This window comes from Propithecus coquereli, unplaced genomic scaffold (assembly GCF_000956105.1).
Source record: "Propithecus coquereli isolate 6110/MARCELLA unplaced genomic scaffold, Pcoq_1.0 Scaffold26, whole genome shotgun sequence".
Classification (NCBI taxonomy): Eukaryota; Metazoa; Chordata; class Mammalia; order Primates; family Indriidae; genus Propithecus; species Propithecus coquereli.
This window is the reverse complement of record NW_012148174.1, coordinates 4,516,533-4,531,300: the sequence shown is the minus strand read 5'-3', so window position 1 is coordinate 4,531,300 and position 14,768 is coordinate 4,516,533. Positions and strand designations below refer to the sequence as shown.

Here is a 14,768-nt window from a genome sequence, read left to right as displayed (position 1 = left end):
ATAGCTTTTGAAGATTAATATTAATAAAATGAACACTCATATACTACCACTCAGTTTAAAAAATGGAACATTACCAATACCTTCAAATATCTTTGTGTGCTTCAGTCTAGCCGTGTCCTCCCTTTCCTCACAGAGGGAACCACAGTCCTAAATATTTGTTATTACAATTTCCTTGACTTATATTTTTACCACAGACATATTTATCCTTAAGCACTATATGGTTTAATTTTACATATTTTACATAACATACTGTCATTATTATCTTGTGACTTGCTTTTTTTAAAAAAAAATTATGTCTTTTAGATTTATGTATGTTTATGGATTGGAAATAGTTAACTCACTTTCATTGTTATGTAGTATTCCAGTCTATGAATATTCTACATCTAACTCATTCTCCTATAAATAGACTGGAATAGATCCAGATTTTTGTTTTTGTTTTTACATTTATAGACAATGATGCTATGAATATATGTTCATATGCTATGATATACGTTCCAAGAGCACATGTGCAAGGTTTTCTTAATAAATGCTGGGATCATAGATATACATTTTTAACGTTGCTAAGTAACACCGAATTGATTTCCAAAGTAATAGTTTATTTTTTGTTTTTTTATTTTTTTGAGACAGAGTCTCACTCTGTCACCTGTTTATATGTAGCTGTCTGTTCAACATCCTCATCAACTTTTATTATTGTCAGATTTGTTTTTAAATTTGTTACAGATCTCTTGGATATAAAATACTACTTCATTGGAGTTTTAATTCACGTTTCCTTGACCACAAGGGAGGCTAAGCATCTTTTCCTATGTTTATTGGCCATTAGTATTTTCTCCTTGGTAAAATGTCTTTTCTTAAATAGAAAAAAGCCATTTTTTTCTATTGTGTTATTTTTTCCCATTGATTAGTAGTTCTTTATTTCCTGATCTGGCACCCAATCTTTGTCAGTTTTACATGTTGTAAATACCTTCTCTCTGTATTTGGATTATTTTCCTGTTTTATTTTATGGTGATTTTAGAATTGGCAATCTGTCTGTTTCTTTGGTTCACGTATTTTCCCATCTTAAGAATCCTTTGGTGTCTTTATATTCTGTGGTAATTTTATTACGCATGTTTTAAAGGTTAATCTTTTAAATTTCAGCCTTGAGCTCACTTAGAATTAATCTTTTTGCGTATGTTTGAAAGAGGGATCCACTTATTTTATTACAGTTTCGTTTATTGACTAGCTCATTTTTTCTAACTAGTTACAATGCTGTCTCTGTCATGTTTCCACATATTAGGGAGAAAAATGTTAAATTCTGGGCTCTATATTCTATTCCACTGATCTGTTTGTGTATCTCTGCACCACTAATACCGTCTTTTAGTGAATACAAGTGCATACAATGCGCTTATATGAGGTAGGGTAGATTCCCCTCTTTTATCTTCTTCAGAAGTATCTTGACCATCGCTCTTCCGTAAACATTTTAGAATTGGCTTGCTAACTTCTACAGAAAGATACCTATTGGTATTAATGCTGGAATTATATTGAATCTAAAGTTAAATTTGTAGAAAATGCTATTTTAATTAAGACCATTTAAAAAAATCTTTCTTTTGAACACACAAGGATCTTAGCACATATTAATTTAGGTCATTGCTATTCCAACTTAAATATGCTATTGATGTTCAGTATTTTAGTTCCCCTTTTTTTAGGTTCATAAATTAATAATATTATAATTTCATTGCATACAGGTAGAGTTTGTTTAAAGTCACCCTTTTGATTACCATTTTCTGGGATTACCAATACTTCTTACTGTTTGGCCTTTTATTTTGAGAATATTTTCTTTCCTCCTGAATCACATCTTTGGGAAGTTACTTTAATGGAATCTTTGATAATAAAACTCTAGTTTTTATTGAGTTCCCTTACTTGAAAGACAGTTTAGTTAGCTATAGAATTTTATATTGAAAATTATTTTCTTCCAGGATTTTAGAGATATTATTCTACTTGCTTTTTGTTTCCAGTGTTGCTGGTGAACAATCAGCTGTCAGTATAATAGTCATCTTGGGAGATAGTTTGTCCCTTTTCTTCGTTTGGGATTTTTTTCTTCATCTTTGGTTATCTGCTGTCTTTCTACCATGTGATTAGGTGTGGATTTCTTTTTATTTATCTCCTTTGAGATTCATTGTTTCCTGGATTCCAACCTTTCTTCAGTTACTGGAATTTCTTAGCTTTTGTTTCTCTGGATATTTTCTTTCCTTCATTCTTTATATTATCTCCACACAAAACTCTGATTGGACATAAATTTAAACATTCATTTATTACACAAATATTTTTTGAGTACTACTATGTGCTGGGCACTTTTTGTCTCCAGAGATATATCAGTAAACAAAACTGACAAAAATTCTTTTCATCATGAAATTTATAAAAAAAGACACAGTATATTAGAAGGTGGTAACAGCTACAGGATAAGAGGGATCAAAGTGCTAGGGTAGAGGGCAGGGATTGCCTCCTTCTTGCTTTTTAAGTTTAAACATCAAAGATTTTGTCAGCTATGCTTCATATGGCATTCTTTCCTGACCTCATAGAAGCTTGATTGCCCCTTCTTAACCTCGTTTGTATGTAGCGTTATTCCCAGAAATGAATGTAACTTTCTAGAGATGGTCTCACAGAACAGAGTACAGTGTCCCTAAACTTCTCTTACGTATTAAATAGATTCTGTTTTTCTGTTAGTGTAGGCTGTTTGCATTAGCTTCTTTGTTTATAATTTTATTTACCAATTTGAAAAGGACGTTGATATTTTCCAGCTCTAAAATAGAGATTTCAAATTATATGATATCCAAGGCCTCTTCCCATTCTCAAAACGCTATCACATACAGATAGAGTCAGAATCTAGTATTTCTGATGTAAGATTATCATACAATTGGGAGAGGGTGCTATTTATAAAAAAGAATTAAAATTACAAATATAAAATTAGGTACAATGTCTTAAATGAGAAGCCTCAAAGATTAACCTTCCATAGCTTAATGAAAATTCTGCCACCATGATACATATTTATATACCTTGGATTTGCTTATACATGAAATAGCTCTCCATTTTAAATTTAAAGTAAAGATAGATTATAATAGAAAATAGATTTATAAGATGAAATAGATTGTACTAAGATACATATGCATCAGGCTTCAAATATCAGCCTTTGGATTAATATCACACTAGCAATTTGCTAGTGCCAGTGTACAAATAGCCGTTTACTTAATTTGTCAGCTTTAAGTTTTTGATGTATTTTGGCTTATAATAGATCCTCTTCCTGTGCTCATTTATAATGGAAACAGATGTTAGTTACAATTGTACATTAAATCCCTTATTCATATTTCATGTTACCAGAATTTGAGGGGGATGTTTGAACGGAAAAGAGCACTTTCACATTAAAAATCCCCTAAAAACCTTTTTAAAGGAACAAAACAACTCAAAATATAACCATGAAAATCTAGGTCCAAAAGTCTGTCATATGTATATATATTTCTACCCTTATCTTTACAATCGTCCTTGGAAGTAAAAGTTCTTTTAAGAACAGATTTTATCATGAAGAACTATAATTACTGAAATACATTGTCAAATATTATAAATTTTATATTGAATAGCTTTTGTACTTTCCGTGGGTAGTACTCCATAGGTAATAGCAATATATATTAATAATTTCAGTTCCCTCATAGATGATGGTAGGCTTAATCCTTCTCCCTCTACTGGGAGCCTACATGTGCCACTTATAATTTCCCCTGGACTTTGCAGGAAAGTGACATAGGAAAAAGAAATAAAGATTAGGATTTTTCTTTCCTTAAATATTCCCAATTGAATGACCCCCAAGTTTTCCACAGCAAATAGATGTGGAATAATCTTTTGGTGAATTTGAATCTATTCTAATTCGCATCATACAACTGAAGCATACGAGTACTTTATTCTTACAGCTAGACTTAGTAACTCACAAGAAACTGTGTTAGTATATTCTAGATTAGTATTTCTCAAAATGTAATCCAAGGACCATCTGGATTATAGTTACCATTGGTGTTTTGTATGATATCAGGCCAGACCTGTGGACTCAGATTCTTGTAGATCAATGAGAAGGAAAGAGGGATCTGTGTTTTTCTAAGTTCCCTATGTTATGAATATTCAAGTCGGGGAACCACAGTTTCATATTATGATGCCTAACACGTAGCAGATGTACCTCCATTTCCTTATTGCACATTAATTGCAGACACTACTAATTGACCACAGCATTCTTTCCTGCAGAGCTAATGTAACGCCATACAGTCGTACTCAACATTGTGACTAGGCAGCTTGTTGGCTTGCAAGATAAAATATCCTTTCCTGGAACAATTCTGTACAGACATTGCTATTAGACAATATTAACTTTAAGATATAGCTAAGAATATAGAGGCTAACATTGATATTCTTTAAGTTGTGAATAGAGGTCAGAACATTGTTGCACAAAGATTGGATATAAGGTTTAGAGCAGAGTAGAAAGCAAGTAAAGAAAAAAAAACATGAGGGTATCAGTTCTGGAAATTACATTCATAATAACAAAAAGTAATCAGTGACAGAAGAAAACAGAAAAAAGAAGATATAGTACTTTAAAGGGCCCAGCAGAATAAAGTCATTAAATAGCTCTTTATGATCACACTTAGTAGCTTCTGAAGGCTTAAATGTGCATAGCATAAATTCTGTTCATAACTATGACTCAAAATATCCAGAAAAGGATAAGTCTTGTAAGGGGCCTGTGCAAATAAGAGGCCCCAAAGATTGACTTTTTCATACATTATGTTCAAGGCATTATTATTTTAGAAAGTTTCCCAGCCAAGGAAGCTACAGTAAGAGAAGTGCTTGAAATTTAAGTTCTTAGCTAACTGACAATATTAACTGTAATAATTTTCAATCTGAGGATTTCAGATACTCATCTTTGCTATTCACATTTACTTTGTTTTATTCTCTTATTGCGATAGTATTTATTGAAGACCTTACTAATAATCACATGTGCACATTATCTTGTCATCATACTCTACTTATAAAATCAAACTTTTATAATGTAACTTTTTTATTTACTGAATTTAGAATTATATGAGGAAATTTTCTGTCAAATAATTCTTAGTTAATGTCATTTTTCCATTTGTATCCAATGCCTTTGATAATTCATGTTAAGAGTGATACTTTCTGAAAAAGTATATCAAGAATATAAAAATAAATGTTTATCTTTTTTGACAACTGCACAGGTCTAGGGTCTATGAAATATTCAGATCCGTAGTCTGTGTGGTAGAAAAATGATGACTTATGGGTATTCTAAAGCAAATAAATCCTTTTATAAAAATAATTTTGGCCAGTCTTTTTAAAAACAGGTTTGCCATGTTATTAATAGTTAACACTTAAAATCTAGTTAATATTTTATATATTTTAAAAAGTGTAATCATTGTGGAAATCTGATGATTTTTCTCCTTTTAAAAATCACCTTACTTCTATATAAAATGTTAACAAAATTAATTTTTTTATGGGCAAATGTTGACACGATAGCCTAGTGAAGGAGCTTCAGAGACATTCTTTAGGGAAATTGCCTGTGACAAAATATAAAATCAATTTTATGGCCAAATTAAAACAATTTTTTACCACATTAATTCCAAATTTGCTCTTTTCCTTACGGAAATACTTGGAATGAGCAGTGAACTTGGAAACAGGAGATATGACTTCCAGTCTTGGCTTATATTTGATTAATTGTGATTATAAAGAAAAATCATGTGCTCAACTAAGTCAGACCTAGTTGTTCATGTTAGGATCCTATGAACATTTGGAAACCAAGTACTTACCAGTTAAATGTATACATGTTTATGGGAAGACAAAACTTGAAATGGATTGGTTAAAACAAAGGCACTGGCTTTTAAAGATGGCTATACCTCTTTTTTTCTTTTTTCAGTATGAACATTTATTTCATTGACAATAATATTCTCCCCATTCTTCTTTTTGTAAATCGTTGCATCAAGGAACACAATAGTGTTTTCACTTGAAAGCAATCTAAGCTAGGAAAGTACCCTGTGTCTTTAGACTAATTGTGATTTATTAAAAGAAACATTTTAACTATTCTTATTTAACTAACTCTAGAATATTTGACTCTCCCTAAACTTTACTGTAAAAATAGCATTTTTTGTTTTGGGAATGCTACTTTTTTTTTCCTTTCTAGACGGAGTCTCGCTCTATCACCCCAGGTGTAGTGCAGCGGCATCATCATAGCTCACTGCAACCTCCAACACCTGGGCTCAAGCAACCCTCCTTCCTCAACCTCCTGAGTAGCTGAGACTACAGATTCACGTCAGGACACCAGGATAATTTTTCTATTTTTAGTAGAGTTGGGATCTCTCTCATTCGGGATGGTCTCGAACTACTGAGCTCAAGCAGTCCTCCCACCTCGGCCTCCCAGAGTGCTAGGATTAAAGGCATGAGCTACCCTGCCTGACTGGGAATGCTACTTTAAAAGCAATTAATCCTTTACTGAATAACTTTATAATTCTAGCTAAATATAACTAGAATACAATAGTTTATTGGGATCATTTTGCTAATTTTGTTAAACGACTTCTTTACCGAAAATCTGACAGTTTTTTTGCCTCTATTTAAAGTTCGACATCAAGACTTCAGAGTTCTAAGAAGTCTGACAAATGCTTAAAAGATGAATTGGTGGGGCATGATAACCTAACTGTATTAAATAATAGGCCTCTTTTCACAATTTGCAATGGCAAGCACTTGAGTTTTATTTAACTACCTAATATTTTCTATTTAAATATGTCTACGTAGTTATAGGTAAGCCTATATCCATAGTATTAATGTGGATTTTTGTCTAAGAGTAACTTGTAACTCTAACCTTATATAGTGTTTGTCTTTATTTACAGTGATTCTGACTTACTACTGTATTCTCATGCACATAGTGATTTAGATAAACTTTTATTGAAGCATGTTCTTATTTAATTATTGCTACTATTTTGTAAAAGAATGTTCTCAGTTTTTCCTACCCTCATTTCATTTCTTAATAGTCCATAGTAATATATTTTTACATTCCAGTAACTGAAAAGATATATAGTAATTTAAGTTTTATTCAGCTAGATTATAAGGGAGGTAGAAGAGGATTTGTGAATTAATTTGATTTTATCTGTTTTCAATATCCTATCTACTGTATTTGTATTATATGCTTATTTTAGTTAATTTGTCAATATAGTTAATTTTGTCTTTCATCAGGACTGTCAATCTTTTTTAGTCCAAATAAACTTAAGTAAGTAATATTATGGTAAGGGTCTTTGAACTGTCACACATTACATTAGTGGAAATGAATTAATTAATACAAAGGATAGAGTCGTAGAAGAATAAATAATGTAGGAGAGAACATGGCTTGCAGTGGTGGGTTAAGAAGAATTTCTAAAGTCTCTGTCATTCACTAACACATGGCAAGGAAATCTGTTTGAAATCAGCTGTTTTCAGCTGATTCTTCAAAGTTTTCTTGGATGATATTTATCATTCTCAAAGTTCTGATATCAATGTATCAGATATTAATGATAGATGAAAAAGAGAATCTCAATCAGTGGATATGTCTGTCAAAAGAGCTAGTTCCAATTTTTGAGAGTATTAATTTTCAAAGAGGTAATATTTTTCCCGTAGAATTCTGCATGCTTAATGTACTTTATGAACTTGCATGTACTTGGTTGGAATTCTGTTGTCTTAAGTTGAATATCCCTCTGTTCACCCTCATATTGCATTGAAAACAATATTCAGATATCAGAAGTAAAAACAATTGGTTTGAAATAGGTGACTACTTTGATAAATATAATTTTCAGGTCTTTGTCAGAGAATTGATGAGTTATTTTACTATTAAAAATTATATTGATCCCATATATAATGCATATGAGTGGAAACATTAACAGATGAAATTTCCAAATTTTTAGGGAAGGAGGAAGAATATTTTAAAGGTAATTTAGGAAAAGTGTAAATGAATTTTATTTAAATTATTTGCATACTTGTCATTTTTAAAATATAGCTAATTGAGGTAACATCAGGATAAAAATATCATTACCATGTGTCATTATATTTTTTCTTCTAAATCACATGATTATATAGAAGTTTATCTCAATGTAAGAGATTCTTCTTGAGTTATTTGAATAACTTTTTATCTTTACAACACAAAGACTATTCATGATATCCTATTTTGTTAAATAATTCTAGTTCCCCAAAAGTATATAAGTTCCAAAAGTGAATTTAAACTTCCAAGAGGATTCATTGCCTGACAATTCTGATTTACATATTTTTGTTCTTTATTGCTTATTAAACTCCACTTGTGTCGACTGTTCAGGATTTGGAGAAGAGTTAGCTTCCTGACTATTGAAAGACAAGAGCTAGTGGTCTGCACTTCCTTTTTCCCTTAACGATTCAATTCTCAGATATTGACCAGTGGAATAAGGTAATTGAACAACTAGGAACACCATGTCCAGAATTCATGAAGAAATTGCAACCCACAGTAAGAAACTATGTGGAGAATCGGCCCAAGTATGCAGGACTCACCTTCCCCAAGCTCTTTCCGGATTCCCTCTTCCCTGCGGACTCTGAGCACAATAAACTCAAAGGTATGCTCTTCAGGGATGACTTGGAACCGCTGTGCTAAACAGGTGATGGGCTAAACAAGCACACAGTATTGATCTCTCTCTCTTATTTTTTCTTTTATTTTCAGTTGACATGTAATAATTGTACGTATTTATGGGATGTAAAATGATATTTTAATGCCTGTACACGATGTGTAATGGTCAAATCAAGGTAATTAGCATACCCATCACCTCAATCATTTATCATTTCTTTAACTTGAACTACTTCAAATTAAGAAGAAGTATTTATTAAAAGATTTTTCTTACAAACGGGAGTAATCAAAGATTTTAGAATTGTCTGGATATTCAGAGGGAAGGGTAAGTGCGTGACAGTAGGGTGGGTTAACCTATCTCATGGAGGTCTATTTGGAGTCTTAAAATTATTTTTAGAAGTGTACTTCTAAAAGATCAAAATAATATACATTGAAATCATTGTTCCAATCCTTTTTATTACTTAGAAAATATTTTTGACACAAGTTTTTAGTTGTAAAATCTTGGAGATGCAGATGTCTGAGTTTCTTTTATTTGCTTTTATAAAGTACTTAACCACTAACTTTTCATTTTAGAGTAGTAAATGAGACTACATATTTTTTACTCAATACAAACACTTCCATTAATAAGTAATTGAATATTTTCACTGTTTTACTTTCAAATAAGTTGAGTAACAATATTGATGTAGGATATTTCTTATTTCTCTTAAAACCTGATTTTAGGCCGGGTGCGGTGACTCATGCCTGTAATCCTAGCTCTCTGGGAGGCTGAGGTGGGCGGATTGTTTGAGTTCAGGAGTTCGAAACCAGCCTGAGCAAGAGCGAGACCCCGTCTCTACTAAAAATAGAAAGAAATTAATCGGACAACTAAAAATATATAGGAAAAATTAGCTGGGCATGGTGGCGCATGCCTGTAGTCCCCTGGAGGCTGAGGCAGAAGGATTTCTTGAGCCCAGGAGTTTGAAATTGCTGTGAGCTAGGATGACGCCACGGCACTTTAGCCCGGGCAGCACAGTGAGACTCTGTCTCAAAAAAAAAAAAACACCTGATTTTATATAAAATTTTATATATTTTTAGAGATTAAAATTAATGTATCTTTTAATAGTGTTATTAAATAAACATACTTACTGATTATTATCGTATAATTTTATAACTGTTGCTGCCCAAACCATAAAATAAATCATGATAACATGTATATAATATAGAGGTTGTCACTAGTGTCTGGTATAGCATTGGACTGGCTTCAGTCTCTAACTACTTGATTTCATCAAATCATGATTCCATTGATTAAAAATGACTGATGATTAGAGAATGTTCAAATAAAATTCAGTAGTTGAATATTCTATCACATCAGTTCCTCAGGTTGTTTTTTGGTACATAAGAAATTTGTACTATGTGATCTCTTAAGTTAATCCGAATACTCAAATTCTAATAATTTCATTGCGTGAATGAGAATATAAAAACATACACACTGATTAACTTCAAACAGCCATCCACGCATTTGTTGAACATCATTCATTTGCATTTCCCATGCTCTTCATCCTGTTTTCACACAGATTTCCCAAGCACATTATTTTGCCTATACAAATTTTCTGGGTTGATGAATTTTACTGAGAAATCTAAGTAAATGATTATACTCATATACTCATAGCATTATGGCCCATAAAGAACCCCAAATGAAGCCTTAGACTTAGAGACACATGTAAAATGCATTTCCTTTTTCAGCACATCAAGAAATTTACCTAATATTTGGAAGGAAGATATGACTTGATTCTTTGTCTTCTTAGTTCTCTCTACATTCAACAAATTTCCTTACTGAAATAAAAATCTCACTACTTGTTTTTCTCATTCATTGTTTCAGCTAGCCAAGCCAGGGACTTGTTGTCAAAGATGCTAGTGATTGACCCAGCAAAAAGGATATCAGTGGACGACGCCTTACAGCATCCCTACATCAACGTCTGGTATGACCCTGCGGAAGTGGAGGCGGTAAGGCATATGCTTCTTATACTTTCCTGCCACAAACAAATCATAGCTCATGGTGAAACCTAAATAGGACTAGAAGCCAAAAGAACACACTAGGAACTTTCATAAAACTCATAAGTCAAAAGCCTATTACTTGCCCCTCTAAAAGTTATTTTCTTCAACCTGTGTTTTAAATGCATTTCTTTTTCAGGACTTCCTATGAGAGGGGGTGATTTAGTCCAACAAGCCTTAGATTTCCATGACACACTACCATTTGCTTTCAGTAAATTTCCAACACTTACGTTTCCTCCTGTGTTTAACCATCAGCCTCTCCTAAGGCAAGCTTAGTGGTAGAAAACATAATAGAGGACAAGTTGCTTTGCTTCTGTTTCCTTGATATATTCTTGATTCCTTGATACCTGCCATTAGTAAAATGTGGTACTTAAGAACATTTCAATTAGAAAGCTTTTATCAGACCATTGATGCCTTGTGAAGCCTTGCATGAACTAGATGAGAAAAAGTGGATTATTTCGATAAGGACATTAATTCAGGTTGATTCTAAATTGAATATCACAGTATGATGTATCTCCATTTCTTAAATCTAGGCACAGTTTAAGAAACTTCTCAGAAGCATAACTTTTAATTTTAAAAATGTTTTCCAACCATTTGATAGCTTCTATCAATCTCTTTCTTATGTCTTTACCTCTACTTTCCTCTGCATGGAGCCCGGGCAAAGGGGCACAGCTGCTGCCATGTGTGTTCTCTAGGCTTCCTGATGAGAGTTTCCTTTCTGTGCTGCCTTTACATGCTCCTATCAGCAATGTGACCTTCTCCCATAAGCACCAGCATCTTCTCAAACTCTTAGAATACCTATGCTAAACTATCTCATTTTCTTTTACGTAGTACCTTCAAATGTATTTGTTTGAATTTGTTCTTAATCTTCTGTTTGAAATTCTGTTTGTTTTTCTGTATCCCAGGGTATTCTTGCTGGAGAGCAGTTTTGCTTTCTTTCAGTTTCTTTTCCTCTGCTTCATCACTTGCTTGTCCATGTCAGAGGTGCTAGATTCAAACATACATAATTCTTCGCTAGAGAAGTATGGTATGAAAGATGGCAGTGAGAACTAGGTACAATTGAACTATAGACACAATATTCAACAAGCTGCTTTTCATAATGTAACCCAATCCTTAAGCATTCAAAGACTTCAGAGAAAACACTTAAACAATAAATGAGTCTCCGAAGTGTGCAAACTGAGGTGTAATCATCCGAGATGACATTTTCTTAAGATTTGCTCTCTTAATCAGTTCTACAATGATGTTCAAGTTTCAATTTGCTTCACATTAATTCTTAGTCACTTTGATTTGATTCTTACAAACTAAAATCCCCATAATTAAATATTTCTGAGTTTAATGATAATGTTCTTAAAACTAATCTTTTCTTACAACTGAAATATAGAATCTCTTTCAGTCTCTCACACTTGGGACATACGTTCAAAGATTTCTTGGAGTAGAATGAAGTAATGAAATAAGTAAGAGAAAGTATGATGTATATGTATGTGAAAATTAAGTATAAGAATTTTATCTCTGATGAAATTCAAAAAAATGTTTTAGGTTCTGTTGATAAAAATTTTAGATAAATATAAATTATTTGAAATTGTTGCTCCTCACTTATTTTCATAGTTCAAATTCATGTGGCATATTTATTTTTTCTTACAACTAATTTAATGCATGTAATCTGTTTTTAATGGATTGTGGCCTAGAGTTTAATTAGAGTCATAAAGTCTGCATTTGAAATGCACTCACAATTATGCTGCCTATAAAAGAGATAGTTGCTTAGAATCTATAACAACATATTACAAAAGAGTATCTATGAGTTTTTAAGTTTACTTTAAATTTTTATGAAAATTTTTTTGTATAATAAAAAGATAAAATTTAGGATACTAAAATATCTAGAGCCTTTTTCCTTTTTTCTCAACCATTTCAATATTGTCATGCAATAGATAGCAACAAGACAGGACACATGAATTTTTAGGGAAGGATCTGATAGAGCCTGAAGGTCTAGGAGAAGAGATCAGTTAATACACAGGAGCACAAACAAGTATTTGACATCTAGACTGGGATGATTGATTATACAATGGTAAACATATCTTACATCTAGACATGTTGCAGCGAATACATTGGAATCCCGATTCTAGGGCCAGAATAGTTTATTAATCTATGAAGTATTAATATATTACAGAGGCCACAACTAGGAAGAGACAGATGCTGAAGGTTCTAGAAGCAGCAGTCAGCTAGGCTTTCTGCAGTATCCTTAGAATTAGTGCCTTTGTTAATGCATATGGACACGCATTTAAAATAAAATGATCTTTCTTTATGGACACATGGTGCAAAGCTTGAATGAAAGTGATATGTCTTTTGCCAGGGCTGACAAAAATTGTTTTGCAAAATAAACTCTGGTGTTTATAATCCAAATAAATGGAAGTATCAAATAATCAGAATTTTCACAATTACAAGTCATCGAGGAAATCCAAGCTCAAATGGCTTTCGAGTAACTCACATGATGTTAGGGAAGGAAGGAAATTCAAGGATTAAAGGGAAGAAAAATAAATTTCAGTGGAAGGAAATAAGAGGCAAGTGGACAGGGGATAAAGGAGAAACTGTGTGAGAATGTGATGTTTATAGGAACAGTAGAAAAGAGTAGAGAAATATTATGTGTACTAAGCTGTTAATCATGCTACAAGCTATCTTATCACATTTCCAAAACTACCAAAGTACCAAAATCAAAAGAGAAAAAGCACATGAATGTTGTCATAACTCTAAGAAGGGAAATTAAAATTAATCATGTACACATGGACTTGAAAATTTTAAAAATTGGATGTCAACTTAAGAGTCATCTATTTGTATAATAGTACATAAAGATTTTGAAGTGACAACTGCTCAAATTATTAGCAAGTTTTTATTCAAATAATGTTCAGAGTAACAAAATATGGGTCCAAAATAGAGCATACAAATCACATTTAATATCAACGCTTTTTCACGAAATAATTAGAAGGTGCTCTAACTTTGGTTCAGTGTTCATCAACAGGGCAAATACGTTACACACAAATTCAATATACTGAGTTGTTTGTATCTTCCTAGGCATGAAAGATGGTTTAGGTGTAAATTTCTGCTGTGCTCATTACTAGCTCGTCTTGGTCAAATTTCTTAACCTTTCTGTAAGTCAGTTTTCTTAACCAATAAAGTACTCCTTTTTTATCATATTTACTGCATAGCATTCAGAGAATTTAAAGAGTTAATGTACATAAAGTGCTTAGTACAGTGCATGATGGTCAGGATCATATAAATTATTATTATCATTATTATTATTACTACTATGACTTTTACATGCTTAGCTCTACTACCTTTTAATATTTAGAAAAGATACATGAATCTGGTGAAAAAGACTAGCTGGCCAAGAAACTGCAGAAATACAGAAATATTGTGTAACATTTTTCTTTGAATAATCACTGGAAATGATCTAGTTCCCACACATGATTTTAGGTCCTTTTGTTTTGTTTTGTTTTCTGCTGATGTATACCCACCTCTACTTTGCCCGTGGAAGAGAATCCAGTGCCATCTGCTTGAATCCATAATAAATTCATAAAACAGCATGGTAAAGAATAGGCTTATAAATATATTCAATTATAAAGGTATTCAATATATTCTGCTAGGCTCAAGGTATATAAATTTAGGAAAGATAAGAAAAAATATGAGCTGCAATGAATATGACCTTGATGCATTTAATATTCAAACAGTTCATCAGTAGTTGTCTACTTTTTGGAGATAAACAACTGAATAAACTGTACATATACTGGCTTCAAATATTTTATAATCTTTTTATTAAATTTAGCACTGTGAGTTAAACATGAAATATCTGGAAGAGATGATTTAAGTGAGTTATAAATGAAAACAACTCTCTGTACAGACTATATCTCTCCCACTGGGAGGAAAGAGGATTGAAGTCTTTGTCATTGACATTTTCCTTTGATGAGTAATATCAAAATGTTAGGGCATGTCCTCAAGTCAGTTTCTGAATAATAAATCCATTTTAAGTTCTGAAACCACTGTTTTTGTTTCCTGATTTTCCCCACATGATATGGATATATGCTTAAAATAGTCATTATTTTTGTTTGCCTGAGAAGAAAGTCAGTTTGCA

The 14,768-nt window shown here is 32.3% G+C and overlaps 1 protein-coding gene across 6 annotated transcripts in view; it reads left to right on the top strand.

The window, feature by feature from the left end:
* The window catches only part of MAPK10 (mitogen-activated protein kinase 10), a 213,978-nt gene that overhangs the window by 170,699 nt on the left and 28,511 nt on the right, over window positions 1-14,768 (top strand). For all 6 annotated transcript variants that reach the window (XM_012647222.1, XM_012647223.1, XM_012647217.1 and 3 more), the window contains 2 exons: window positions 8,427-8,609; window positions 10,476-10,600. In XM_012647222.1, the coding sequence (XP_012502676.1) occupies window positions 8,427-8,609; window positions 10,476-10,600 (308 nt within the window). The remainder of the gene's footprint in view (window positions 1-8,426; window positions 8,610-10,475; window positions 10,601-14,768) is intronic.